The sequence below is a fragment of the Bos grunniens genome, chromosome 11 (assembly GCF_055505025.1).
Source record: "Bos grunniens cultivar Pamir isolate PY7600 chromosome 11, Bosgru_T2T1.0, whole genome shotgun sequence".
Classification (NCBI taxonomy): Eukaryota; Metazoa; Chordata; class Mammalia; order Artiodactyla; family Bovidae; genus Bos; species Bos grunniens.
The window spans coordinates 103,739,254-103,764,880 of record NC_141175.1 but is presented as its reverse complement, the minus strand read 5'-3'; the positions used below and the strand labels follow the sequence as shown (position 1 = coordinate 103,764,880).

The 25,627-nt window shown below is 55.1% G+C and overlaps 1 protein-coding gene across 32 annotated transcripts in view; it reads left to right on the top strand.

Annotated features, from left to right (window-relative positions):
• Window positions 1–25,627, top strand: part of INPP4A (inositol polyphosphate-4-phosphatase type I A) — a 118,924-nt gene that overhangs the window by 77,109 nt on the left and 16,188 nt on the right. For 10 of the 32 annotated variants that reach the window (XM_086328040.1, XM_086328036.1, XM_086328030.1 and 7 more), the window contains 17 exons: window positions 117–233; window positions 522–601; window positions 2,172–2,283; window positions 3,031–3,121; window positions 3,577–3,724; window positions 5,290–5,420; window positions 7,550–7,654; window positions 8,130–8,238; window positions 10,171–10,188; window positions 12,709–12,892; window positions 13,161–13,487; window positions 14,136–14,385; window positions 17,803–17,835; window positions 21,823–21,995; window positions 22,858–22,981; window positions 23,892–24,018; window positions 24,273–24,413. In XM_086328040.1, the coding sequence (XP_086184166.1) occupies window positions 117–233; window positions 522–601; window positions 2,172–2,283; window positions 3,031–3,121; window positions 3,577–3,724; window positions 5,290–5,420; window positions 7,550–7,654; window positions 8,130–8,238; window positions 10,171–10,188; window positions 12,709–12,892; window positions 13,161–13,487; window positions 14,136–14,385; window positions 17,803–17,835; window positions 21,823–21,995; window positions 22,858–22,981; window positions 23,892–24,018; window positions 24,273–24,413 (2,270 nt within the window). The remainder of the gene's footprint in view (window positions 1–116; window positions 234–521; window positions 602–2,171; window positions 2,284–3,030; window positions 3,122–3,576; window positions 3,725–5,289; window positions 5,421–7,549; window positions 7,655–8,129; window positions 8,239–10,170; window positions 10,189–12,708; window positions 12,893–13,160; window positions 13,488–14,135; window positions 14,386–17,802; window positions 17,836–21,822; window positions 21,996–22,857; window positions 22,982–23,891; window positions 24,019–24,272; window positions 24,414–25,627) is intronic. The other 22 variants (XM_086328058.1, XM_086328056.1, XM_086328059.1 and 19 more) reach the window with 11 other exon arrangements.

Genomic DNA, 25,627 nt, shown 5'->3' with positions numbered 1-25,627 from the left:
CAAGCTGGTAAGATGTTAGTTAGTTTCTTCTTCTGAGAATGTTGGTGTATTTCAAAAGCAACCACTTAAGGAAAATGCAACTCTGTATTCTGATTTTTTTTTTTTTTCTATTGTAGGGAACCAATGATCCTATATTTCTAAGCAGCATTGCCTTCTTTCAAGACTCTCTCATCAATCAGATGACACAGATCAAGCTGTCCGTGTATGATGTCAAGGACAGATCTCAGGGAACAGTTAAGTACCATGTTGTTGTTCGTGGGATGTTCTTCCCTTCTTTTTTTAAAGCTACATAATTGTCTGGGAGGTGAACATAAGACTGACTTTATTCCTGGCTTACGAATTAATGTCCAGGTGTTTTTGTCTTTGGGAACATCTTTCTGAGCCTCCCACTGGGCTCCTGAGATGAAGTCAGATGTGTTGAGAGAGCCAGCCAGCCGTATCCCCCCACCAACCCACTGCCGCCCCAAGAGCTGGAGGAGAGGCACGGCCTGGGCACTAATGCTGTCTCCCCTCTCCCGCAGATGTACTTGCTGGGGTCCGGAACTTTTGTCGTCAAAGATCTGCTCCAGGACAGGCACCATAGGTTGTATTTAACACTAAGGTTGGTATTTAATTTTGTCTGTCTGCAAGGATCTGGAATCACAAGGTCTGGGGACGGATGGGGAAGGTCGACCCTATATTGAGAGAGTGTCTTACCCTCAACCCCTGTCCCCAGAAGCCAGTCTTGTGGGGAGGTGGTTGTCATTGAGAAGAAAGAGAAAACCTCAGCCTGTCAGAGGGCGTGTCATGAAGCGGAAGTGTGCAGTGTTCATGGGAGTATGCAGACCTAAAGGAAAATCTTTGTGTACCTCTAATTATACCGAATGTATTTGGCTGTCATCTGTCCCCCCTAGTAGGATGTGATCTCCCAGACAGCAGGTATCCCAAGACTTAGAACAGTGTCTGCTGCTCAGGAAATATTTGTGGAAGGAACGAATGAGGGGAGGGAGGGGCCGCCCCCACTGTGATGGGGTCAAGATGTCAGTTCTTCCCAAATTCAGTTTAGGGGCAGGTCCCACCCTGATGGAGTGTTCTTTCTTTCTGTCGCTCCATCTTTTTTTCCCCAAAATAATGTAAAAATTGGGAAAATAGTCTGAAATAGCCAAGACAGTTTTGATGTAGGAGATGAATTCTTGGCCAGTAGTATGACATTCTGAAGATGCGGAGATGACAGCACTGCAGGTGCTGGGGAGGGCTTGCCCTGCAGTGATCCTGTGTGTGTGGAGAGCCTGACTCAGGACGAGAGAAGGGTCTTGGGAGAATGGGTGGGTTCGCTTTGGGGAAGGATGGTTAGAGGAAAACACTCAGGTTCATCCATTGCCAGAGCTGATTCTGGTTGGACATCATCCTTTTTAAAAGGAGCTAGAGATGGTCACTGAACAGTGTGACTGGGGTTGACTTTCCCAGGCACGAGAACCATGAGAATGAATCACAAAGGGTACGGTCAGTGGATGGACGTGACCATGCAAAAACTTACAGCCTGGCTAAGTCCCACACTTCAGATAAAAAACCCAAGGCTTCACAGTATTGCTTTATGAATCAGAGCTTCCTGGGATGAATCGGAGGGGCCCAGGCAGCCGGCAGTCACCCTGAGGGGTCTTGGGGTGAAACTGACCGGGGCTAGAGGGGCCTCAGCTGTATCACGAAGGATTCAGAGGCTTTGGGAATTCCCGTGTGACCTCTGCTAACTGGGGTCCAGACCTAGGCCTTGAGGCTAATCAGAGCTTGAGGGTGGAGTAGATGGAGCAGAAAGGGGTCGTGTGCCAGAAGAAGATGCTCTGGGTCCTGACTCTGAGATGTGTCCCCGTCACTCTCAGGGGAGGGGCAGCCCAGGGCTGAGGGGCCCCGGCCTCCCACGCGGGCGGTGGCTTTGCCCCTCCCGCTTTACTGGCACGTCCGTGCTTCCCCATGGGGCGTTGCCCCCTCCCAGACACGGCCTTCCCTTGCGGCCCCACCTTTGCTCACCTGCTGCCCTCAGAGCCCCCGCATGTGGCAGCTGCTATTGGGCCGACCAGCCAGCCCCATCCTGGTTCCCCCAGGACCCCTCGAGCACCCGGGATGCTGAGCTTTGCATTTAGCAGAAGGTGAAGCCCAGTCACAGCACCAATGCTGAAGGGCACTGCTGATTGCAGGTCTGCAGAGAGTGACCGCGTGGGCAACATCACCGTGATGGGCTGGCAGATGGAGGAGAAGTCGGATCAGCGGCCCCCAGTGACCCGGTCTCTGGACACCGTCAACGGGAGGGTGAGCACAGCATCTTCTCCCTCTGGGTGGGCTGGAGGGCCCTCCTAATGCACGTGGCCTCTGAGTTCAGGGGACGGGACAGTGGGGCCCCTACTGGACATGCCTGCGCCCTCAGGCACTTAACCGGTAGAGAGGGGGCTCCCCAGCCTCTGTTCCAGGTCACAGCTGGCTCCTCAATAGCGGGAGCTGCAGGCGGGAGGGGAGAGGTGGCTTGCGGGTGTGGACTGAGACCCAGGTTGTCTCTGAGGGTGGGTTAAGGTCTTCCTCTCCCAGACACTCCCTGCCCATGGCTGCCTGGGCCCCATCGCACACCTGCGCCCCCCACCCACCTCTCCCTGCCCTCCTCATGCACAGCTGCTCACACAGACACTCGCAAACAAGAGCTCTTATAGCCCAAACACTGGCAAGTAGTCATTGTAAAATACAGAGATCTCTCACCGTACCCAAAACAAGTCTGAAACGTTAGCTATGGAAATACTCTCGGGCCTGTCTACCACCGCCCTTTCATCCCACACAGCAAAACACTCAGAGACAAAGGGAAGTGACTCGGTCAGAAGAGTGCATTTCTAGAAAACTGTGGGCGGAGGGCGTTCAGTGTCCCAGGCGGTGGCCTCTCTTGTTTGTGGCTGGGGCTGGGTGTTTCTCATAGAGCTGACTGTGGATATGAGTTTCAAGGAGGCTTTTATGTCTATGATGCGCCCTGGAGTCCGAGGCAGTTTCGTCATGCTTGTGTGTATGTGTTTTTAGATGGTTCTGCCTGTTGACGAGAGCTTGACTGAGGCCTTGGGGATCCGATCCAAGTACGCTTCGTTGCGAAAAGACACTTTACTGAAATCGGGTAAACAGCTTCCTCCGTGGGTACTCTTGCCACTCGTGAGTGTCCACCTGGGCCTGCGGTCCCCTCCCCCACCTGCTCCGATCGTCACGGATGTGTCCGCCAGTGGTCACCTCCCTGCACACCAGCGTGCCATTCTTTGGTTCAGCGTATTGGGAACTGGTGACCCTCCAGGGGAGGGGCTTCTCCTTCCTTTTGCCCTGTCTTGATGACTCGATGACCAGTGGCCTCCCTACCCAGTCCTAGCACCTCCAAGCCAGGGACATGGTCTGGGATGACAAGACTGCATGTCTCGGGGCAGGAGCATTGAGGCTCAGTCACTCGGTGAGCTTGGGTTTAAGTGTTCGGATTCCCTGGAGATAAACAGCAGGGAGACCTGGGGGTGAGGGCCCCATGTAGGCTGGGGGGGCCACGGCGGCCCATACCCGCTCACTGCAGCTGTCTCTCTCCCGCCTCAGTGTTTGGTGGTGCCATCTGCCGCATGTACCGCTTCCCGACCACCGAGGGCAACCACCTGCGGATCCTGGAGCAGATGGCAGAGAGCGTGCTGTCCCTGCACGTGCCCCGGCAGTTTGTGAAGCTCCTGCTGGAGGAGGACGCGGCCAGGTGAGGCCCAGGGCTCCTGGCGGCCGCCCCTTCCCGCAGGAAAGCTCATAGGCCGGGCGGGTGAGCACGGACCGCAGCCAGGCCTGGTTGCACACCCAGCCTTGCCGCCTGCCTACTCCTCAGCCTGGGCTCAGTTTGCTCAACTGTGTCCCCCGTTTGTGTGTGAGGAAGTCACAAGATCGCCTGCCTGACAGGCCAGCTGTGCCAGCACCGAGCACATGTTCCCCCCGCTTCAGCATTCCTTTTGCTGATTTAATAATGATAAAATGGTATGACTTTTTAACTTCAGATAATTTAGTAGATTCCTAAAAACATTTATAAAATTAGCCCCCCAGAGGAAAAAGTGCATAGTGTAAAAAGTGAAAGAGTGCGAAAGGCTTTTTACAAAAAATGCAAGTCTTGAGATGCTGAGATGCTTGTTTATTTCCCAAGAAACAGCCACTTCAGCCACGTCAGTGTTTTCTGCTGTATTTCTGTATATATGCACAGAGCACTCTCAATCAATTTCAGGGATTAACTCCTGAGTAGGAAAGGGAAATCCTCATAAATGATGAGGACTTTAGGTCTTTTATACTTTCTTCCCAGTTTCCTAAAATGGTTATCCTTTTAAAAAAATCCATTGTGTGTGTTAAGTAGTCTGATTATGCAGCTATTATTTCCTGCCGAGCTGAGATTATATATCATTTCTGTCTCTTTGGCCATGCTGCGTGGCAGGCAGGATCTTACTTCCCCAGCCAGGGATTGAACCCATGCCTCTGAAGTAGAATCGCAGGTTCTTAGCCACTGGACCACCGGGGAAGTCCCATATATTTCAGTTCTTAAACAGCTTTCATTTTTGTGGAGGTCCCAAGTCCTTTCTTTCTTGTCCTCGTCTCCCCTCACCCTCACACCTTTCACATCCGGACAGTTCATCACTTATACAGACAGTGACGGGAGCCATGGCTGAAGTTGCCGGTTTCCCAGGGTCCTTGTCCCAGACCTGGAAAGGATGCCAGTGAGACTCTAGGGCCTGGCAGCTGTGGGACCCCCACTGCTGAGCAGCCCAGCTGCAGGCTCATTGGACAGCTTTATGTTCTGCAGCTCTGCTCTGGGAGGGCGGAAAGGCCCATGCTTCCCAGAACCCAGGGGGCAGTGACAGACCCTGGTGGGGATGAGGAGAGGGGAGAGGGTTGCCCTCAGGCTCTAGTCCTCTTGTGATCTGGGAGGGTCAGACTCCAGTGGGCTGCAGCTCAAGCTCTTGTGGCCCCTGGAAACGTGCATGGTCACAGGGGCCACGGCAGAGCCACTCCCCTCTCCAGTCCTTCGCTGTGTTTTCCCTGAACTAGGTTCCTACGGAAAGCTTGTCTGTGCAGTTTCCACACGGTCAGCGGTTGCCCACCTTTCTTACAGCCGCATGTGGAGCCGTCTGCCGTGCTGCCCCGCTGCTGGCCCTTCAGACCCACAGGGCCTTCCCTGAGCGTCAGTGACACGTCCACGACCATCTGGCCTCCTGGATGCTCAGGACTCCTGAGCCTCTGCCAGGAGGGAGTGGGCGCCATGGCCTGACGTGTGTGTTTTGCTTGCAGAGTATGTGAACTGGAGGAGCTGGGGGAGCTGTCCCCATGCTGGGAGAGCCTCCGGCGTCAGATTGTCACACAGTACCAGACCATCATCCTCACCTACCAGGAGAACCTGACCGACCTCCATCAGTACAAAGGTGGGTGCCCACTCTCATTTCCCAGCTAAAATCCTGGAATCCAGGGTTGCTCACATATGCCCACTGACAGACGCTCTAATGGATTTTTAAAAATAGATTCTCATGTAGATGTCAGTTCTTTCAAAGATGGAGTTTTCAGATCTTAATTAAGACAAATGTGTGAATTGCATTGAAAGTTCCGTCCACGGTGTCCTCTGCCAAAACAAACCACTGCAGGATGAAATGGAGGAGAGACAGGGTCCCAGGCCGTCGGTTCATGTTCCTGCTTCATCCTGGTCCTGCGTCAGCGCAGTGCCCGAAAGGATGTAGGCCTTTTGCCTTGAGACCAAACAAGGCAGGGTTTTCTGGATTTCCTAGTTTAACTGTTTGGTGGTCCTTATACTGATATATGGGCTTCCCAGGTGGCACCTGTGGTAAAGAATCTGCCTGCCAGTATAGGAGATGCAAGAGACGCGGGTTCGGTCCCTGGGTCAGGAGGATCCCCTGGAGAAGGAAATGGCAACCTGTATTCTTGCCTGGGAAATGCCATGGACAGAGGAGCCTGGTGGGCTACAGTCCATGGGGTCGCAGAGTCAGAAAAAAACACGAGTGTACACACACACATATTGACATACAAATTGTCTGAGTGAAGCTCTCCATTTTAAGGCTCAAAAGAGAAAATGAAATACAGACACCTCTTATTAGAAGGTGCCACTTGCTTTTCAAAGCATGTTCAGGTAGATTTAGAAAACGATGATAAACTCACTCCCTTTTGATTCCAAATGAAATGACTTTGGTTTTCTATTACTTTATTCTCCAGATTCTTCCCTTCTTCCCCTTTTTACAATAGAATTTCAGGTTTTCAGGAAAGTCATAAGCCCTTCTTGTGATTTTGACACAGAGCATAGAAACCTGTCCATGAACTTGACTGAGAAGAAGCCAGATACAGGAATGATGGCAAGATGACGGTGCCCTGGGTTTGGCTTGCGTCTGAAGAAAAGATCTAAGTGTATTTCTAAGAGAAATGGCAGTGTTTTCCTAAAGGGACATAGGGACCTGCTGGTGCTGGCTGCCTGTTACCTGGCCAAGTCTGAAACCTATACACCTGGGTGTTTCTGGAGCAGAGCTTATGAGATGTCATTGTGCATCTATGTCCCCTGAGAATCTTGTTAACAGCAGATCTGGGGTTTGGCATCTCTAACGGGCTCCCAGGAAGCTGATGTTGCTGGTCCGCGGGCACCCCCATCAGGAGCTGGGGAACGGTTTGCTGGTCCGTGGGCACCCCCATCAGTAGCTGGGGAACGGTTTCCTGGTCTGCGGGCACCCCTATCAGGAGCTGGGGAACGGTTTCCTGGGCAAAGCACGGAGCAGATGGTGGCCAGTCTTCATTTTCTGTGCTGGCAAAATAAACGTGCCATTTTTCACTAAATGAAATGTTTATTTCTCCTCATTGTCACCGTAATTTATAATTCCTTTCTTTTCTCGGCATGTAATTCTTCACTTAGTTAAGTATTCCAGTTATAGAAGTAACATTGTGAATATCTTGTTAGGAAACACGGTCCAAACTCCTGAGGGTGTGTGTGAGGATGTGTGAGTGTGTGTTCCAGGGCCCAACCAGGTGCCCTGTGGCGCCTGCTTACCGTGAGCGACCTAGGGTGGCGAGTGGGCCTTCTCGTCACTTTCCAGATTGGAGACGTGTCTCTGCTGTTGCGCGGCTTCTTAGATCTTGGGTGCTGGAAGGCTCTGCAGTGGGAACAGGCACTTTCTGGCATGGGCCCACCTGCTTTTTATAGCGGTGCTGACAGCGTGCTGCACACAGTCCCATCCCTGAGTCAGACCTCTCGGCTGAGAGCTGGCGTAGGCAGGCCTGGTGTCGTTCCTCAGCTTCCAAGGGTGGCTCCACCGGCCTGCACTCACCCCTGGGACCCCAGACCAGTCTTCTGGCCAGGAGCCGCTGTCCCTCAGCATTTCACAGCCCCTGTCATCAGGGAAGGAAGCGTGCTTGTGAGCAGCTTGGAGTCCCTGAGGCCTCTGCCGACACATGCCTGCTCACCCACGGCAGAGTCCTCACAGGGTCCCTTCTCTGGGCGGCTTTCTTGCACGCTGGATACAGGCTGACCATCTTTATCTTCTCCCCTTCTGATCCTTAGGTCCCTCGTTCAAAGCAAGCAGTTTGAAAGCAGATAAAAAGCTAGAATTTGTTCCCACTAACTTACACATACAAAGGATGAGAGTTCAGGATGATGGAGGAGCAGGTAACTGCCCCGTGAATCATGTCGCTTCTTTCCCCCACTGGCCCTTGGTCCCTGAGCTGTCGCACGTCTGTCCTATGTGTCTGCTGTGGGGTTGGGCTGAGAGCACAGCAAAGGGACCTCCAAGGCCTTTGTGAGGAGCTCTAGCACCTTCCTCTCGTTTGTCCTCCCTCCAGCTTCTCTTGCATGTCTGGGGCAGAAAACGGCCCACGGGTCATCCTTCTGAGGCAGGGGTGCAGGCTGAGTGTCGTGGGTCGCTGTGTGGCCCCACCCTGAGACCCACACAGGCCCCTCTGAGCCAAGATGAGGGTGCTGGGCTCCAGAGGCCCTCGGGCACCCTGGATGGTGGGGCTAGTGTTGCCATAGGCTGCTTGGAGCCGGGCTGGCGGGGTACCCCAGAGCTTCGTGCATATCCCCGTAGCCAGCTTTGTCCGCAGGCCTGAGCCAGAGTAACGGAGGAGAGCTTTCTGTCATTCAGATCAGAACTATGACATCGTCACCATTGGGGCGCCAGCAGCACACTGCCAGGGCTTCAAGTCGGGAGGGCTCCGCAAAAAGCTGCACAAGTTTGAAGAGACCAAGAAACAGTAAGTTCTCAGAGGGTATCTGTCCTCCTTGTTCTGGTGTCTCGGGCTTCCTGGATTTAAAAAAGAAAAGAAGTCGCAAGGGGACCGCAGAAACGTCCAGCGTCCGAGCTGCTTTTGCAGGGTGGGGGAGCTGCCTGAGGCGCCTGTGCCGCTCTTTGTGCACGTCCAAGCTGGGCGGTGATGAGTGCCCGAGGGCCTGTCCCTGCAAAACAGGCGATTGAAAAATCCGCCTGGAGAATGGTTCCCCCGGCCCTGGCGGACTTGGCGGGCTCCGCTGCCCTTTAGAAACCTTGGTCGAAGGTCACAGGGTGTGAGGTCTGGGAAAGACGGTTTCCTTTCCTGGAGGACATTGGTGGTCAGTGTTCCCAGGGTCAGAGAGGCTCCAGGGGCTGCAGGGAGTGACCAATCAGAGCGGGGAAACAGCGAGGTGGGCGGGGCACGTGGTAAGGGGCGGGGCCTCCGGGAGGAGCTCTGCGGGCAGGGCGAGCTGGTGACTAGAGCTGACAGGTTGAGCAGGTAGGGCGACAGCGGTGCTGGGAGCCTGCTGGAGAGGGGGTGCAGGGGCTGCTGCAGGGCAGGGGCGACAGGGAGAGAGCATAAGCTGAGCTGTCGTGTCCGACACCGGGAGGCATTGGTGATCTTCCCGAACATCGCCTGGCTAGACTTAACCTTGACTGGAGGGCTCGGGTGTAGGAAGTAGATGGGATACGTGCAGCTGATGCCGTGGGCTCCTCGGACCTAGAGGTGGAGGAGGAGTGGGACCAAGACAAGCTTGTCTCAGGCTAGTAGGAGAGATGATGGCAAACGAGGGGAGATGGTGGAGGACACTGGTGGAGCGAGGTTCTGGAGAAGATGGGGAGGCAGGACTGGGCAGTGATCCTGGAAGGGCCAGGAGAAGAAGGTGGCATCGCAGAGAAAGAAGAAGCTGGGGCTGCAGCAGAGCAGCTGGTGCAGAATGTGGAGTTGAGGGGCCCCAACACCAAGGCCCACGATCCTCAGGAGGTCCTGTGGAGCAGTCGTGGCGGCCTGGTGACTGAGTGCACGCACACAGTGCTGGCCGCAGCCTCAGGCCAGAGCCTGGCTCTGTGTCTGGGTGGGTGTCAGGACAGGGCTTGAGCAGGTTGACCTTGGACTGCAGGGGCCGGGGAGAAAGGACAGGTGCAGTGGGCTGAGGCGTGAGCAGGCGGGCAGAGAGCACCCGGGGACTCAGGGTTCAGAGGGTGGGAGGTAGGCCTCAGACTGGGCAGCATCTCTGGGATCCTGCCCACCTTCCTGCAGCCCCCTTGACCTGGATCTGGCCCCACCAAGGGCTCCTCAAACCAGGCCACCAGACCCACCCGAGGATTCACCAGCCTGGTGGTCCCCTGGGAATTAGGGCAAAGACAGCTTCCTGTGCCACCGCCGCTCTGCACGGCCAGCCGCATGTGTGTCGCTGCACTGCATGGGCCGTGTGGAGGTGTGAGCGTGCGACTCGAGCTGGCGTGGGGCCCTGGAGGAGAAAGCCAGTCAAGGGGCTGGCCCTGTCCCAGGAAGGTCGGGGTGTTGATACCAGTTATTCTGCATGTGAACTTCAGGACTCTTATTCCCCAAAGGCTTTTTGTAGTATTTTTCAAATATATAATGTACATGTTTATGTATTTTCCTACTAATGGCATAAAACCGCCTGCAGGAATGGTTTGCACCAGGGGAGCTCTCCTCAGCCCAGGTGTAGCCCACCACATGGGCTTCTCCCTGGGGCTCAAGCACACGCGCAGACGCTGCTTCGACCAGGGAGCACCTTGGGCTCCTAAGCTGAATCCTCCCTGTAGTCGGGGCTTCCTCAAGTTATCTCCAGAATTTTGATGAAAGAGAACTTGGTTTTTACGTTTTTTTGTTTTGCATTTGCCGTTTGCTAACAAACTGCTAATATTTCGTCTTGGTTCTTCTCTTTAGCAGTTTTGAGGAGTGTTGGTGAGTTCTCTGTCTGTGGAGAGTGTGCGTTTGGGTCTTGCTCTCGTGCAGAGAAAGCCTGTCCCCTCCTCTGTGAGGTGCTGCCCCCGCCACGCCCCCGCAGGCTCCTAGTTGTAGTCTCGTAGATGGAACTCCCTTCCAACTGCAATGTTCTGTGATAATGAATAGCCCGTCTCCAGTCTGCTGTTTCAAACCCTCCCAGTCTGGCTGCATCACTCGGAGCAAAGACCCAGCTCTCTCTCCATGACGAGGAGTCACCTAGGCCAGGCAGGTCTCAGGTGCTGAGGCTTCAAGCCAGTACCGTGGTGTGTTTGGGAGTCCCTTCCTGGCTTCTTTTACTGCCATCTAAGGCTCTTCTGTTTTTACTTCCCCTTCACCTCTCGCAGGAATGAAACCAGCTTACTTTTTTTTCCTTTGGCCATGCTTCATGGCACATAGGGTCTTAGTTCCCTGAGCAGGCATTGAATCCCTGCCCCTGCCATGGAAGCACAGTGTCTTAACCGTAGACCAGCAGGGAAGTCCCCTGCGTACATTTTTATATTTAATGGTTAATGGAGATTTGCAAAACAAATTACTAGGGTCAGTTTTACTCCTGGACGGCAAACCAGGGGTTAATATAATCAGATGACTTCTCCACCAAAGAATGAGATGGCAGCTGGAATCCTGGTGCCTGCTGACTGGGGTCCCCGGGTGCTGCTCCAGGCCTCCCCAGACTCACACAGAGTGCGGCCCCGGTCCAGAACAGGGGTTCTGCACCAGGACTCGTGAGGCTCCTGCTGCCCTTGGAACCGCTACCTTCATGGAGCTGGAGCAGCTCAGGGCCCTGGCCGGGAGGGCCAGGGTGCCACGGGGACATGGCCCTGTCCCCCAGCCGAGGCTCTGCAGCTGCCCCATTTTTAGTCTTCGTGCTCACAAGACTGCTGTTCACAGTTGTCCATGAACAGCCACTGTTTGAGGTGTGTCCTTTCTCACTCCTGCCATGCGGCCCCTCTGTGAGCCCCAGTTACTGATAAGACCTGTGTGTGAGGACTCATGGGGAGTGGGGAGGTGATTCCTCTCCGGCCGGCTGGAGGCTTTGTATTTGCTGAAATGGACACACCATTCCACACACACACACGAACGTGCACCTCATGTTATGTGTGTTCTCTTGACTGGGGCCTGGGAAGAAGAGATTTGAAAACTCCCGCCCTAAGACTCGACTCCGCTGAGTGGCAGCTATTCATTGGGCAGAGTGATTGCAGCTTGGAGAGCAGCGTGCACGCCTCATGCTGTGCGGGCCTGACTGCGGCCTGCTGCATGGGCTTCTGACACCTCCATCATTTCTCACTGTGATGTCTGGGCTCGGGGTGTTGTTCGTTCTGGGGTGCTGTGGTTTTCGTGTGTGCATGCTGACCCCGTAGTCTGTCAGGGGGCAGGGCAGGGCCATTTCTTGGTGACCCGGCTTTGGGTTAGCCTGGAAAGAGCCCAGTAAGGAAAGGGCTCATCCCTGATCACATGACCCTCTTCTCCTGGGGCAACGAAGGAGGGTGTGGTCCTCCACCTTGTCTCTCCTCCCCCAGAGTCAAAGGGCAGTTCTTTGAGGGTGTCAGTCAAGGCCCCTCATTCCGTGAAAGATGGGTGCCTTGTATGTTTTCCCCCTGCTTCCCTCGCTTCCTCAGGTGGTCTGAAAAATAAGTTTGTAATATAGGGTTGATTTAGCATTTTAGCCAAGAGACATTCAGTTTATGTCCCCATCTAGAAGGTCCCCAGATGGAGCTGGTTCCCCAGAGGCTGGTGTTTGTGCCGGGCAGTGGCTGAGCTGTGTCTCTGGCGTTGCATCCCAAGAGGCACACACATCGCCTGGCAAGAGACGGGAGGACCGGTTTCCTAAGTCACTGAGGGCCTTGCCTCCGGTTCGGCGCGTTCTCCACACCCCCTTCATCCCTCGGGACAGGATTTTTTAAGTAAGGGAGTCCCAGAGCAGGAGAGAAAGGACAGAAGCCCAGTTTTCTGGGGACTTGCTGAGGTAAACACACGAAGGAGGATGTACGTCTATGCATAGAAAGTTTGAAGTCCTCGTTGGCCAAATGAGAAACCAGGAATCTTTTGGCAAAGTCCAGCCCCCACTGAAGTCTCCTTGTACTGTGACGTGACCCCTTCCAGTATCAGCAGACCCCAAGTCTCCATTTAGGTAACACTTAGAAACTGAACGAAGAGGTTCTTAGGTGATAGAGGGTGGATGTTCAGATGACTACCAGGCTCAGTATCTGTACACATGTGTATAAACACAGTAGAAATACAGATACATGGGAATGTAGATAAAAGACTTAATTGTATTTTAACATTTCAAGCCTCTACCATATAGACAGGATGGATCTCCTGAAATTTACTCTTGCCCGTCAACAACTAGACTAGCCTAGGAAAACACCCCTGAGGAACAGGACGCTTCACCTTGCATTGGGTGCGGGCTGGGGTTGGGAGGGTGTCTCCAGCCTTGTCAACTTGGGAGAACCCTTTTGAATCTGTTCCAATCCTTCCTAGCACGTCATCCAGCTGCCAGTCTATCATCTACATACCACAGGACATCATCAGAGCTAAGGAGATCATCGCCCAGATCAACACCCTCAAAACCCAAGTGAGTTACTACGCCGAGCGGCTCTCGAGGGCGGCCAAGGACAGGTCTGCCACTGGCCTGGAAAGAACACTTGCCATCTTGGCAGACAAGGTAGGAGGGACTCCCCTGCTGCAGGTGGGGTGGGTCCCTCGGGTGTCTGAAAACCCCTGGACACCTCACATGTGCCGGGAGCTGTCCACACGAGTGGGGACGTTGGGATGACCTCGAAGGTCTGTCTGCCTTCAGGTCTGTTTCCCACATGGCCTGGAACGGAGGTCTGGGACTGGCCTGTGGCCATAGAGCTGGAGCGGGGGCAAGGTAGTGACAGAGCCCAGGACTCAGGATCCTCGGTGACGGCTTCATGCCCTTGACTTTGCAGCGAGTGCCGGGGGGCTTGTTGAAGCTGGGAAGCTTCCTCCGCCCCTTGGTAAGGCCTGCTCAGCACGGGTTGGGTGCTCAGAGGCTGGGCGTGCATGTGTCCCTGCAGACCCGGCAGCTGGTCACTGTGTGTGACTGCAAGCTGCTGGCCACCTCCATCCACGGGCTGAATGCCGCCCGGCCTGACTACATCGCCTCCAAGGCCTCGCCCACCTCGACCGAGGAGGAGCAGGTGATGCTGCGGAATGACCAGGATACCCTCATGGCTCGGTGGTCGGGCAGGAACAGCCGGTCTTCTCTGCAGGTGGATTGGCACGAGGAGGAGTGGGTGAGTCCGCACTCCCCCCACCCCACCCCCCGAGCTGAGCTGGCCTTGAAAACGCAAGGCCTTGCTCTCTCTCTGGCCATCGGCCCTGCCAGGCTGCATCTTCCTGGAACTGAGAGACTGAGGACTTGGGAGCTGTGCTCTGACATATCATGCTTTCCCGAAAGGTGGGCTCCAAGATCAGGTCTGTCCCTCTCGTAGTGACACATCACAAAGCCAACTCTGTCGCTTGTTGGGTGTGCTCTTCAGAGGCACTGGGCTCCTGCAGCCCCACCCCAGTGTCCTGAATTCTGTCTGTGTTTCTGGAGCCACCCCCTCCCCAACCCAAGTCATCAGCAGCTCCCCCTCAGAAGACCTTGGTCTCCTGTGACAGTCATGTGAGGTCTGCAGTGGACGGAGGAGGGGATGAGACTGTCCCTTCTGCCTGCCCTGGCCTCTGGGATAGTAACCGGCAGACTCTTCACAAAACAGGACATTGATTTGTCTTTGGAAAAGCAAATGCACCTGTGATAAGGAGCTGTGAATTATCTCGCTGTTTCTAAATTGAGGGCTTTAGGGAGCATGGGGCCCAGGTGGGGGTCCAAGTCGGGGGGTGTCTGGCTTGTGTTCTGTCCCACCCGAGGCACTGACCCCGTGCCCTTGCTCTGGAAGGAGAAGGTGTGGCTGAATGTGGACAAGAGCCTGGAGTGCATCATCCAGCGGGTGGACAAGCTGCTGCAGCGCGAGCGCCTGCAGGGCGAGGGCTGCGAAGATGGCCTCCTGGGCGCCGGCAGCGGCTCCAGCCGGAAAGGTAACCAGGGCAGCCAGGCCTACTGGATCCGACCGGAGGACGTCCTCTGCGATGCCCCCTCCTCGCCATGCCCCTCCGCTGCATGCTGCCCTCACCCGACCACACCCACACGTGCGTATGCAGCCCGGGTCCCACGCATACTGTCTGTCTGTCCATGTGTCTCTAACTCCATGACCCCACGCAGACTGCAGGGAGGCCTCTCAGTAGAAGGGGGTGTCACAGTGCCCGGAGCAGCAGGTGGGGGCCGGGGGCTCTCCGCGTCTTCATGGCTTGTTGGCCCTCAGCCCTCCCAGGTCCCCCTGCTGCGTCTGGAGGGTCGGGTTCCTAAGCATCTGTGGTTTGTCCACCCACCTGGGAACCTGAAGGAGGCGGAATGGTAGACACCTTTCTGGTGAGATTGCCTGTTGCATCAGGGGTGAAGGAGCAGGCGTAGCATGCAGGGAAGAGCAAGCTGGTGGCAGGCCAGCACTTGTCTGTAGAGGCTGGTGGTCGTGGGCTGGGAGCCCTTTTACAGCTGCAGCCTGCTGCCCTGGCCGGTGCTGGTAACTCGGGGTGCGCCCCTCTGCCACACCTGGGGGCCCAGCGGGGTTTATCTGTTCAGCGCCACCTCCAGGTGGGTCTCTCCGTGGATGGCAGGACAGTGGCCTGGAGCAGCCTGCTGCATAAAGAGCCCACCGTCTGTGGAAACGGAGCCTAACCAGGCACTCCATTCTGCTGGCTCCTAAAGCTGGGGGTACCGTGCTTTCTGAACACGGAGGTGCTTGGTCCCTAAAGCTCCGGCCTTTCCTAAGAGCTGGTGGGGCCGTGGGCCAAGCAGCTGAGACCGGCCGCTGCCGCCTGCTCGCTCCCCTTTGGGAGCGTCACGCGGTAGAGGCGAGGCGCTGACGGGCCTCCTGCAGCAGGACTTGTTTCCACACTGGGCAGCGTTCCTTCAAGACAGTCAGGCTCCTGTTGGAGCGGCTTGGTGTGTCAGATGCCCTCCGCACCAGCCCTCCTGCAGTCTGTCCCCAGGCCGCTCCTCTCACGAGCGTGTGTCTCCACAGTGTCTGCGTCCTCCACACTCCATCTCCGAGGGTTTGACTTTCAGTTCCCCAGACCTGTGTTTAGTTCATGGAGCTGTTTTGTCGTCGTTCGTGTTCTCATTTTTTACCGTAAATTGTGTTGCTTTTAACAATCTTTTGAAAGTTCATTGCTCATGTCTCTTTAATATTGTCCTGCTTGCAATTTAAACATATTTCTGGAGATAAAAGTTATTGATAGGAGTTTTAAAAAAATGCAGGAGGTAGTTTGTTTAATGAGGTATACTGTTATGCTCATAACTTATTAAATGTCCTCTTTTTCTAGGCACATCTCGTAATGTTCAAACACACATTTTAGTGCAGTTTTGAAGTGATTTAAACGAGCATTTATTTATGATATCTAGGGCGTGGCTGGTACCTGTGTGTGCCCGACAGATCAGCTCTGTTGTGCTCACAGGAATAGGAAGTGTCTGAGAGTCTGACTCTGCTGATCAGCATTCAGAGAAACATATGAAACCATGTGCCTCCAAAGTACCCGCCTGTGATCCTAAGCATAGCCAGGAAGCCATTCAGACCCCCGTGTGCAGCGGCGGATCAGGGGAACCAGACTGAGACGTTTGTCTTACTCTGTCTCTTGTCCTCAGGGGCCAGACCTGGGCTCTGTCATGCTTCCTGATGCCCTTCCAAGTTCCCAGGGTGGTCCTTTTGGCCTAACGAGCAGGTTGGGTTCACACGTTTATTTATTACCTGTGAACAACAACTCCTGCTTCTTGGAAAGACTTTATTATCCCTTTTCATTCAGTTCTCCACCCCGTGCTGGGTCCTTGGTTTTCATCTTTCATCAGGAAGTTGCCCTGCCTCGACCTTGCCTGGTGGGCGGGGTTCCCCTGGGGCCAGGGCTCAGCAGGACCCACTGGCCAGTCCCCACTGGCAGGAGCCACAGGGGCTCATGGGCCTGTTCCTCCTGGTTGTCTCCCCAAGTGACCCATCTTCACCCCTCCCCCCCAACCTGCCAGGATCTGCTGACTTCCACGACATTCCATGCACACACACTCCTGCTCTCCTCGTCCCAAGAGAGTTATTCCAACCTCGGACCTGCTTTCTGTTAACCTGAGGTCCACGGGTCACACCCCAGGTCGTGTGCCCTTGAGATTACATGCTGCCTGTGTGTGGAGCAGTCCACTGTGGTCAACAAATCTCAAGGGACTCAGTGCCCTAAGGCCACCAGAGGAGATCCCTCCCTCTCCCTGTTACTGAAGATGAATTTGCCCAGCAGGTTTAGCCCCTGACCTCTTCTTAGGCGTAGTCCCAGCCCAGCTGCTTGGGATCAGTGTGGATCATGGAAGCAGGCCTCTAGACCCTTCTCCTCATGGAGATTCGGGATCTCAGAGGTTCTGGGGAGGCAGGAGTTGGTATTCTTCCCAGGTCTGAGGCACTTCAGGTTTTAACCAGATAGATGTTCTGTGTCACAGACCCCATGGTGGCTTCCCTCCTTAGGAAGCAGATGGCCTCGGGAGGTTTGAGCTCTGGTGATGACACTGAAGTCTTCACCACACACAGGTCTTGAACGTTGGTCTGTTTTCTGTCCTGCTGGCCAGTTTAAGAAGTCATGGCCAAAGACAATTAGAGGGAAGATCCTGGCCACCGCCCTCCTGCAAAGTCCAGGGTGTCAAGTCTCCATCCAGCTGGCTCTGTCTGTTCTTGGGGATCTGAAACTGCCTATTTAAGGATCTGAAAACATTGTTGGAAACCAAAAGTTCAGACGTAAAATAAGCTTTTACCCCCAAACAATCCCTTTCAAACTTGTTTCTTAATAAGTGGCACACACAGTTAACCAGGAAAATTTTAGAGTTTTTAAGGGAAAAGTGAAATTCAAGTGAGTACTTCCCGATGCTACTCAGTGAGGGTGAAATCAAGTTAAACGGTATCTTTAAGGGACCCAAGGGGGCATTCCAGTAGTAGCCCTCCCTCAATCATAAAGGTTTTGTATTCGGCTTACGTGGTAAAGATTGGCGTGGACGTGTTTGGTATATGGGTTTTCTGACCGGACCCCAACCTTTTGGATCTCAGCAGTTGACCTCTAGCCCAGGCTCCGTGGCCCATCAGGGCAGTGGGCTCTGAACTGGACGCTTATTTACTGGTCAGTGTCTCTCACTGCACGTCTGCTTCCAGATGTCGTGGGTCAGCATGGGCTCCGGCACATGCCATGCGATGGACGTGGGGGCGTTATCGCACTGTGACACGTTAACCTGCTCTTCCGGAAGAGCGTGTCATGTTGAAGTGTCAGCAACATGAGTGCTGACGCTGGTGTGTTGGGCGGTGTGCTCCCAGCGGCCCCACCACCTCCATGGGACCCCTCGGGAAGAGGCGGGCAGGCCCCTGGCCTCTTCTCCGCTCAGTTGAGCCAGCTTACTGCCAGCTGCTGCCGCAGTTGCTCTAAGCGTTGAGTTGTTGGTGTTTGAACTGTGTGCGTGCCTTAATCATCCATGTCACCTCCATTTCTGTGCAGATTGCAGCCCCCCTCCTGAAGAGTCCAGCCCAGGTACGTGGTTTCCGTTCAAGGCTCCGCAGACCTCTTTTTAATATCCAGGTCGTGTGTGTAGCTCCACTGTCAGATTACCGTGTGCTCCCAGAGTTGGGAGGATCCTCGAGGGGTTTCTTCCTTGTGCGGGATCTAGCAGCTGCCCTTGGGTATGCCGAGGGGCCAGGCGGGCTGGGCACTGTGGCATCCTGCAGCCGTTCAGACGGCTTGTGTCTCCGTCTCTGGGGGTCCTGGAGTCGGGGGCCTGGTTAAGACAAGTTCATGTTTATAAATGATTCTTCCTGTGATTCCACCCGATTCTGCAAGCATCCCGTGAAGGCAGGGAGGCAGATGAGGCGTAGCTGCCCAGGTGCTGTGACCTCGCATCTCGCAGCATCCTCTGTTCTGAGTCTGGCTGCGGCCTCAGACTTCCCGTCAGACCCTGCTGGGGCCTCAGGTGGAGTTAGTGCTAGAAATGGAGTCCTTTCTGCTTCATCTGCATGGAGGAATCGGTGTTTATGACTCTAGTTCAGGGGTCGGCCAGCCACAGCTCTGAGGGAATCCCGTTCACCTAGATACCATTGTCCTGAAGTGAGTCACACCTGTTCGTTCACACAGTTCCGTGGCTGCCCGGGGGCAATTCCAGAATTCAGCAGTGGCAACAGAGACCCCAGGGCCTTTAGAGCCTGAAACACGGAGTGTAGTGCTTTAGAGAGAAAACGTGCCGACCCCTGCTCTAGTTCATATTGCGTTTCCTGAACGTGGCTTGTGGTTCTCCCAGAGCAAGCATGAGACCCCCAGATACGATGTTTGTTTTGTTTTGCTTCCCTGCCCCTGACTGCACAGGCGCACAGGGCGAGACACATGCTGCCTACCCAAGCGCAGCCAGCCAGGACCATGAGCTTCACCACCCTGTTCCCGTGCTCTCAGAGCATCCTCTCACTCCCAGGGCACCGGGCACTCAGCTCTGCTCACGGCCGTTCCCCCAGCGCCCCGGGTGCTGTTGGTGCCTCAGCGGGCAGTCCGATCGGGCACCTTGTAACAGGCCCAGCAGCCTGCTTCAGCCCCTGTTTCTCTCCCCCTGCCCTGCCCCAAGTTTAGTTTGGCCATGAGCAGGTCTCAGCACCAGTCCCCTGGGCTCTCCAAGGCCTGGCAGCTGCTTGGGCAGTTACCTCGGCGCCCCCTCCCCAGCCGGTCCCCAGACTCGCAGCCCCGCTGAGCTCACCTGCATGGCAGGTTGGTGCCTCACGCTGCGCTGTCTCCCTAGGCTCTGTGGCAGTGACGGTCCCCAGAAATTAAGACCAGGGGAGGTGGTGGTGGCCCTGGAGCAGCTCGGGCTCCCTCAGCTCTGCACATCCTGCAGTTTGCGGAGCTGACGGGCGGTCCTGTGCTTCCCAGGCAGCAAACAGCCTGGCTTGTACGCTCTCCTCGTCTCCTGTCAGCTCCACCACCTCCCTGACACTCAGGTGGCCTGTCCACAGTTGACGTCAGATGAACGCAGATGGTTCCCTGCCAATAGTTCCCTCAGCTTTCCTCACAGAGCTGTGTTGAGTCCGAGTTAGAACACGCACATCCTCGTATCTCCCTACTTCCTCCCTTCCGGCCCCTGTTAATGAGAACACACAAAAGCACAGCTGTCTGAAGCCGCGTGGTCCTGGGCTGGCCCCTCAGTGGGTGTTGCGGGTGAGCAGGGAGACAGGAGCTTGTCCCACAGAGGGTGCTGCTTCGTCACTGCTGGTTTTTTTTCATGGCCAGGCTTTCTTGATGAAGGAGGCCGAGTAAACCCCTTCACCAGCCCTAACATCCCAGATACTTAATTCAGGTTAATTCCTTAAATCTGGTTAATTCCAGAGGAAATCTCATTATTGCCCCTGAAGTTCATTTTGTTTAGAAGTTTTAAATTTTGCTCTGTCTTCATGTTGACCCACAGTCTTGTCCCCAGCCGCTGCGCACTTACATAGTCAGACGTGTAGACAGACGGCAGTTCTTTTTTGTGTGTCTGGGAAAAGACTTAGCCTCTGTGAGGCTGTTTCCTTACCCGTATTAGTCACCCCTTCTTTGTGGATTAGATGAGAAAACAGGTAAAAGTGAGGTCTCACAAGTATTCACTAAGGGCTGGTCGACACTACACGAGCCCTGGAGCCACCCAGACACACTGAGCCTTTCTCTGGGCGATGTCAGGCTCGTCTCCTGTTCAGGGCTACGCCTCTTCTCTTTGACAAATTCTGAGTGCTTTCTATTTTTTTTAAACCATTCTTCCAACACTACAGTTTTTTCCAGTGTTTTTTCCCCTCTAATGTAGCAAAACTGAGCCATTCTTATATGAATTTTGTTTAAACATAAGTAAGGCAAAGTAAAAAAATTATATGCAGACAGCTTGTTCAGTCAAATAAGACCACTTATATATTCTGCTCATTTTCAGGTTAAAATGATCGTAAATTTGCATATTACACATATATATTCACATTAAGTGGAAAAGTCAAGCAAAGTTGGCAGCATTTGCTCTCAGAGCATTTACTTCTTAGGTGAAGGATGGTCTGAATGCCTACCTGCCTCTCCCCACAGGACTTGACTGTTAAAACTTAATGCTAAAATTGGCCTTTTTTGATAGTTGTTGAGTATAATTGACCTGGATTCAACAGAGTTATTCAAAGAAACAAAAGCATGGCCTTGGAGAATTTTAGAGGAAGGAAGAGACGTGGGTGTCATTTACTGCAGCCGTCCCATTTTGGTGCGAAGGCCCCGTGGCTCAGTGGTGGGGGCCTGCCCCAGCGTCCCCACCACCGCTCGGCAGCAGCCGGGCCCGGGACTCACGCTTCCCACTCCTCCATCCAGGGCTCCTCGTCACTGTGGTCTCCTTCCTGAGGCCTTCCTGCTGTAGACTTGCTGCATTTCAGCCGCCTGTTTCCGTGACAGATGGAAATCCTCACGCATGTGCAGTGTGCCTTGCGTGCACACTTAGATCGTTTCCAAATTCTGAACTGCTGTGTAGACTCGTGCACACTTAGATCGTTTCCAAATTCTGAGTTGCTGTGTAGACTTGCAAATCTGTGTCGACCATACAGGGAAGTCCTTTTGTAGGTTTTAGGCGTTTCTCTAAATTTGTTTCTCAACAGAGTGTGATGCACACACAGGGCAGAGCTGTGCCCCCTTTTCTCTTGTTTAGATGCTGTTTATCTGAGACAGAGTTGACCATCCTGGTAGCTGCCCTGCTCATGAGGCCTGTCCCGAGTAGGATGATGGCCATGGGCACCCAGTGACCCACACCCCTTCCCAGGAGGGCGCCCTGCCTGGGCCGCACGCTGGATGCTGGGGGGGCTTCCCCAGCGGTAATGAGCCAGCACCTATCTGCTGAACGTCTTCTAGATAGAAAAGACAAAAAGAGCCAAGGCCAAAAATACCTTTCACTCTGTTCATTTTCCCCGAGCATCTATTTTTTAAAAATTGTTTTGGTACAGGGTCAAAGTTTCCTTATATTCCAAAAAAAGAAAAAGAAAAAAAACCCCAGTACGCTAGGAATAGATGACAGGAAGGTGAGGATCGGGGCAGGGACACAGGGGGCTGAGAATGTGGGCTGCCTTGGGGAAGGCTCTGTCCCCAGACACGGGCCGAGGGCCTGAGCCCGCTGAGCAGAGGCTCAGTGCGGGTGGCTGCCTTGCTGCAGAAGCACAGGGCTCCCTGCCCTGCTGCCTGGGTCAAGAGAAGCCAGGTGACAGGTCTCCCGGGGGCCCTGAGAGGGACCGGCCTCAGCAGACGCCACACGCTCTTGGAGCCTTTCTGCCATCGTCCAGGGAGGGGACAGTCAGGAGTGTTTGGTGCAGAGTCCCCAGTGGGTCGGGAGAGTGGGCGGGCAGGCCCCCTGGAGACGCCTCAGGCTAGAAGGACAGAGACAGGCTGCACTGGGCGCCAGCTGCGGGCCTCCTGGAGTGGGGCGGACTGGACAGGGCGGCAGGGCTGGGCTGGGGCCTCCCGCACGCTGCCTTCTCAGGCGCCCCTCCCTCGTGCCAGGTGAGTGGAGCGAGGCCCTGTACCCGCTGCTGACGACCCTCACCGACTGCGTGGCCATGATGAGCGACAAGGCCAAGAAAGCGATGGTCTTCCTGCTCATGCAGGACAGCGCGCCCACCATCGCCAGCTTCCTGAGCCTGCAGTACCGCCGCGACGTGGTCTTCTGCCAGACGGTACGTGCCACGAGCGAGCCCAGACCTGGGCCTGGCCTGCCGGCCTGGCCCTCTTGCGCCCTGGAGGAAGCCAGCAGGGCCGTGCTCTCCTGCGTGTGGCTTTGCCCGTGCGGCCTGCGGCCCGGATGTGGGTGTGGAGGGCGGGGGAGGGGGAGCTAGAGGCTCATGGGTGCTCAGGGGCCGCCGCCCCTGCTCCCCCAAACCTGCCCCAAGGGGCCTGGGGTCGCACAGGCATGGGGTCACCTTTGTTTCTCCCTGCAAAGAAGACGCACAACCTGTTTGTAAAACAGCAGGTGTTACACCTGCTCAGGCACCACTCTGTTCTGGTGATTTCCCTGCAGAGGAGGCAGAGCTTAAATGAGCACCCTAGTTTACAGATGCCAGTGATGTAGTCAGTAGCGGGAACAGTGGCAGCAGCTGGGCGGGTTTGTGTGCTTCCTGTCCCCCTTGGGGCCTGGGATGCCTGCGAGGGCAGGGTGTGACCAGAGCCCTTGCCCAGGAAACTCTTGAGGGCCCTGTTCTCTGCTTGTGCGCCTCGTCATGAGCACCCCAGTTTCCATTCAGCACTGGACTGGATCTGTGGGCATAGAGGGCTTTTCCCGCACCTAGGGGAAATTGTTCTGGGCTTCCAGAAGGTTCTGGCCCAGGAGTAACCCCAAGGTCGGGTCAGGAGCTGAATCAAAACTAGACTGACCTCTAGAAGCAGCAAGCCTGGAGCGCCTTCCCTGCAGCCTTTGTCCCCCATGGCCTCCGCGTTCCTGGCCCCAGGCCCCAAGGGCGTGGGGCTGCTGCGGGCAGAGCGGTGCGGGCGCAGGACGCGGCCGGGCCAGGAGCGAGGCGAGGCGGTGTCTTGTCCCCACAGCTGACGGCGCTCATCTGCGGCTTCATCATCAAGCTGAGGAACTGCCTGCACGACGATGGCTTCCTGCGGCAGCTCTACACCATCGGGCTGCTGGCGCAGTTCGAGAGCCTGCTTAGCACCTACGGTGAGCCGGGGCGGGGGCCTGCTGTGGGGCCCCTCCTGGCCCCTCAGTGGCTTTCTGAAGCACGGGTAGTGCGTGCTGAGTAAAGTGTATCCAAAAAGCTCCCAAGTGTATAACAGAGAACTAAAAACAGCCCTGTATAGTTGTACACACACACACACACACATACCCCCCCCCGCACACACACCACACACACACAGCCCCCTGTGGTGCCTTTGTTACACATCTTGAAGGTTTTTCTAGTTGAGGATAGATGACAATTTTTAAAGAATAGCTTCCTGTGGAACACTTGGGCTGTTTGAGAATTGTTCCTATTAAAACATCTTTGCATATTTTTGTGTACTTTTGGCCCATTTTTGCACCCACTGAATCATTTGGAAGGAAAGTTGGTGGGTCAACAGATAGGAACAGTTTAAACATTCTGGTATTTCCAAATTGTCTTATAAAGGCATTTCTTCTCCTTACCTTCATTTTCTGTTTATTTCTTCTTAGGTGGTAAAAGTAGGTAAATTTTTTTATTAATGTATCTGTTTATCTTTGGAGTTGTAAGACATTGAAGAAATACCTAAAGAAATCCTTTAGATAGAAAATCTAAAGAATGTGGAAAGATTAAAACATCCAAAGAGATGGCTTTTGTTCCTGAAGTTCCCCACACAGGCGTCCCTGTCCCTGCTTCCTTCACCAGGAGAGGGCCAAGAATACAGAGTTGTGCCAGCTGCCCTTCGTAATGTGGCCATGGGACTCGCATAGTGGGGTGTGCTCACGGAGAAGTTGGAAGGCACTCAGGAAACCTCCTCCAGCTTCCCTACCCTCACCCCGCGTCTCAGCGCCCTGAGCCCGTCGCCTGCCTTGCGTGGCTGGCCTGAGCGCAGGGCCCCTCTGCCTGACAGCCCCCTCCCTTTCTGGCCTCCAGGGGAGGAGCTGGCCATGCTGGAGGACATGAGCCTTGGGATCATGGACTTGAGGAACGTGACCTTCAAAGTCACTCAGGCCACTTCTAACGCGTCCACTGACATGCTGCCCGTCATCACAGGAAATCGGTAGGCAGAGTTTTCTGATTCTCAGAACCAGCGCAGTATTTTCATTTGTGTTCATCACACGTGACACGCTCTTCATTTTTGCTTTCTTCTGTATCACTCAGCTGCTCACAGCCTGCGACACTCATTTCACAGCCCCGGGCTGGCTGGTGCCCAGCCGCTCGGAGGTCACCGAGCCTGGCCCGCCCTTCCTCTCCTTGCTCACCCGCCTCCTGCCTCCCGGCCACAGGCCCAGCCCCTCTTCCTCTCTGTTGCAGGGACGGCTTTAATGTGCGGATCCCGCTGCCGGGCCCCCTGTTTGATGCGCTGCCCTGGGAGATCCAGAGCGGGATGCTGCTGCGGGTGCAGCCCGTGCTCTTCAACGTGGGCATCAACGAGCAGCAGACGCTGGCCGAGAGGTGCGGGCCGGGTGCAGGCGTGGGCGCTCGAGCTGGCAGAGAGCGTGTACTCAGTCCTCTTCAGGGCTCTGTGGACCTGTCACCCTGTCTTCACGTTCACCCTGGGCCTGTCTTTGGTGGTGCTGGGACACAAAGATGAACCAGACGTGGTCTGTGACCGCTAGAGGTGGGCTGGTAGCAGGGAGTGGTGGCGCTCGTGAGGTATGAGAGCGCGTCCTGGAAGTGCTTCCAGGCACTTGTGGGTTTTGGAGAGTAAGTAGGAGTTGTTCATATGAGGAGGTGGAGGAGAGACCTGGAGTCCCAGGCCAAGAAGCCTGAGCAAAGGCAGGTGGGGTGAGAGCCACGCCTTGATCCTAAATCCTGTGCCTTGAAAATTCCTTCAGGGTCACCTGGCGGGGAGGCGTTGCGCGTGCCCGTGCGTGCAGGCACGTGTGCGTCTGTGATGGCGGGGGAGGTTGTGTCTGTAGCTGCTGCTGACCTCCTGATCCATGAACACCTTCCTGTTCCATCATTACATGCCTGCAATAGGTATGGTTTAGAATTAAGAGCTATCATAAAGCACCTACTGATAAGAACGCCTGGTCTCCAGGACGATAATTCCTCTTGGGCCTCTTGAGCCCAGTGGTCAGTGTCCACTGGCCCCCAGGTAAGGGGTCCTCCCTCCACGGTCAGACACCTTTTAGTGGGACAGGTCAGGAGCCAGATCACATTTGAAGGAGATTACCTGCTGGCCATGTGCTGGAAAGACATGAGGTCCGATGTGACGAGGTTGTTCAGAAGAGTCCGGGCCAGAGGCTGGGTCAGGCCAGGACAGTGCAGACAGGAGGACCCGAAGGGAGCTGAGACGTGGTCCACAGCAGGGTGGGTGCGAGAGCCAGGCCTCCCTGTGGGTGGCAAGTGGCTGGTATTCCGGAGCCAGAAGGAGGGTCTGCTGGGGGCAGAGGGCACACCGGCCCAGGAAGCAGAGACCTGGCAGGTGTGGGCAGCGCTGAGGCGTCCACCTCAGGAAGAGTGGGCAGCGTTGGGGCCCCCGGCAGGGAGGAGATAACGTGCTGGCGTCTGCAGTTACTGTTCCTGAAGTGATAGTTGTTTCTAGAAGAGGTGTTTCTGCAAAGGGTTGAGGCCAAGCCAGATGGGAGGACATAGCATGCACAGGGGGAGGTGGGAGCAGGGTCTAAACCAGCACAGCCCCCTCGTGTCCCAGGGTGACCCCA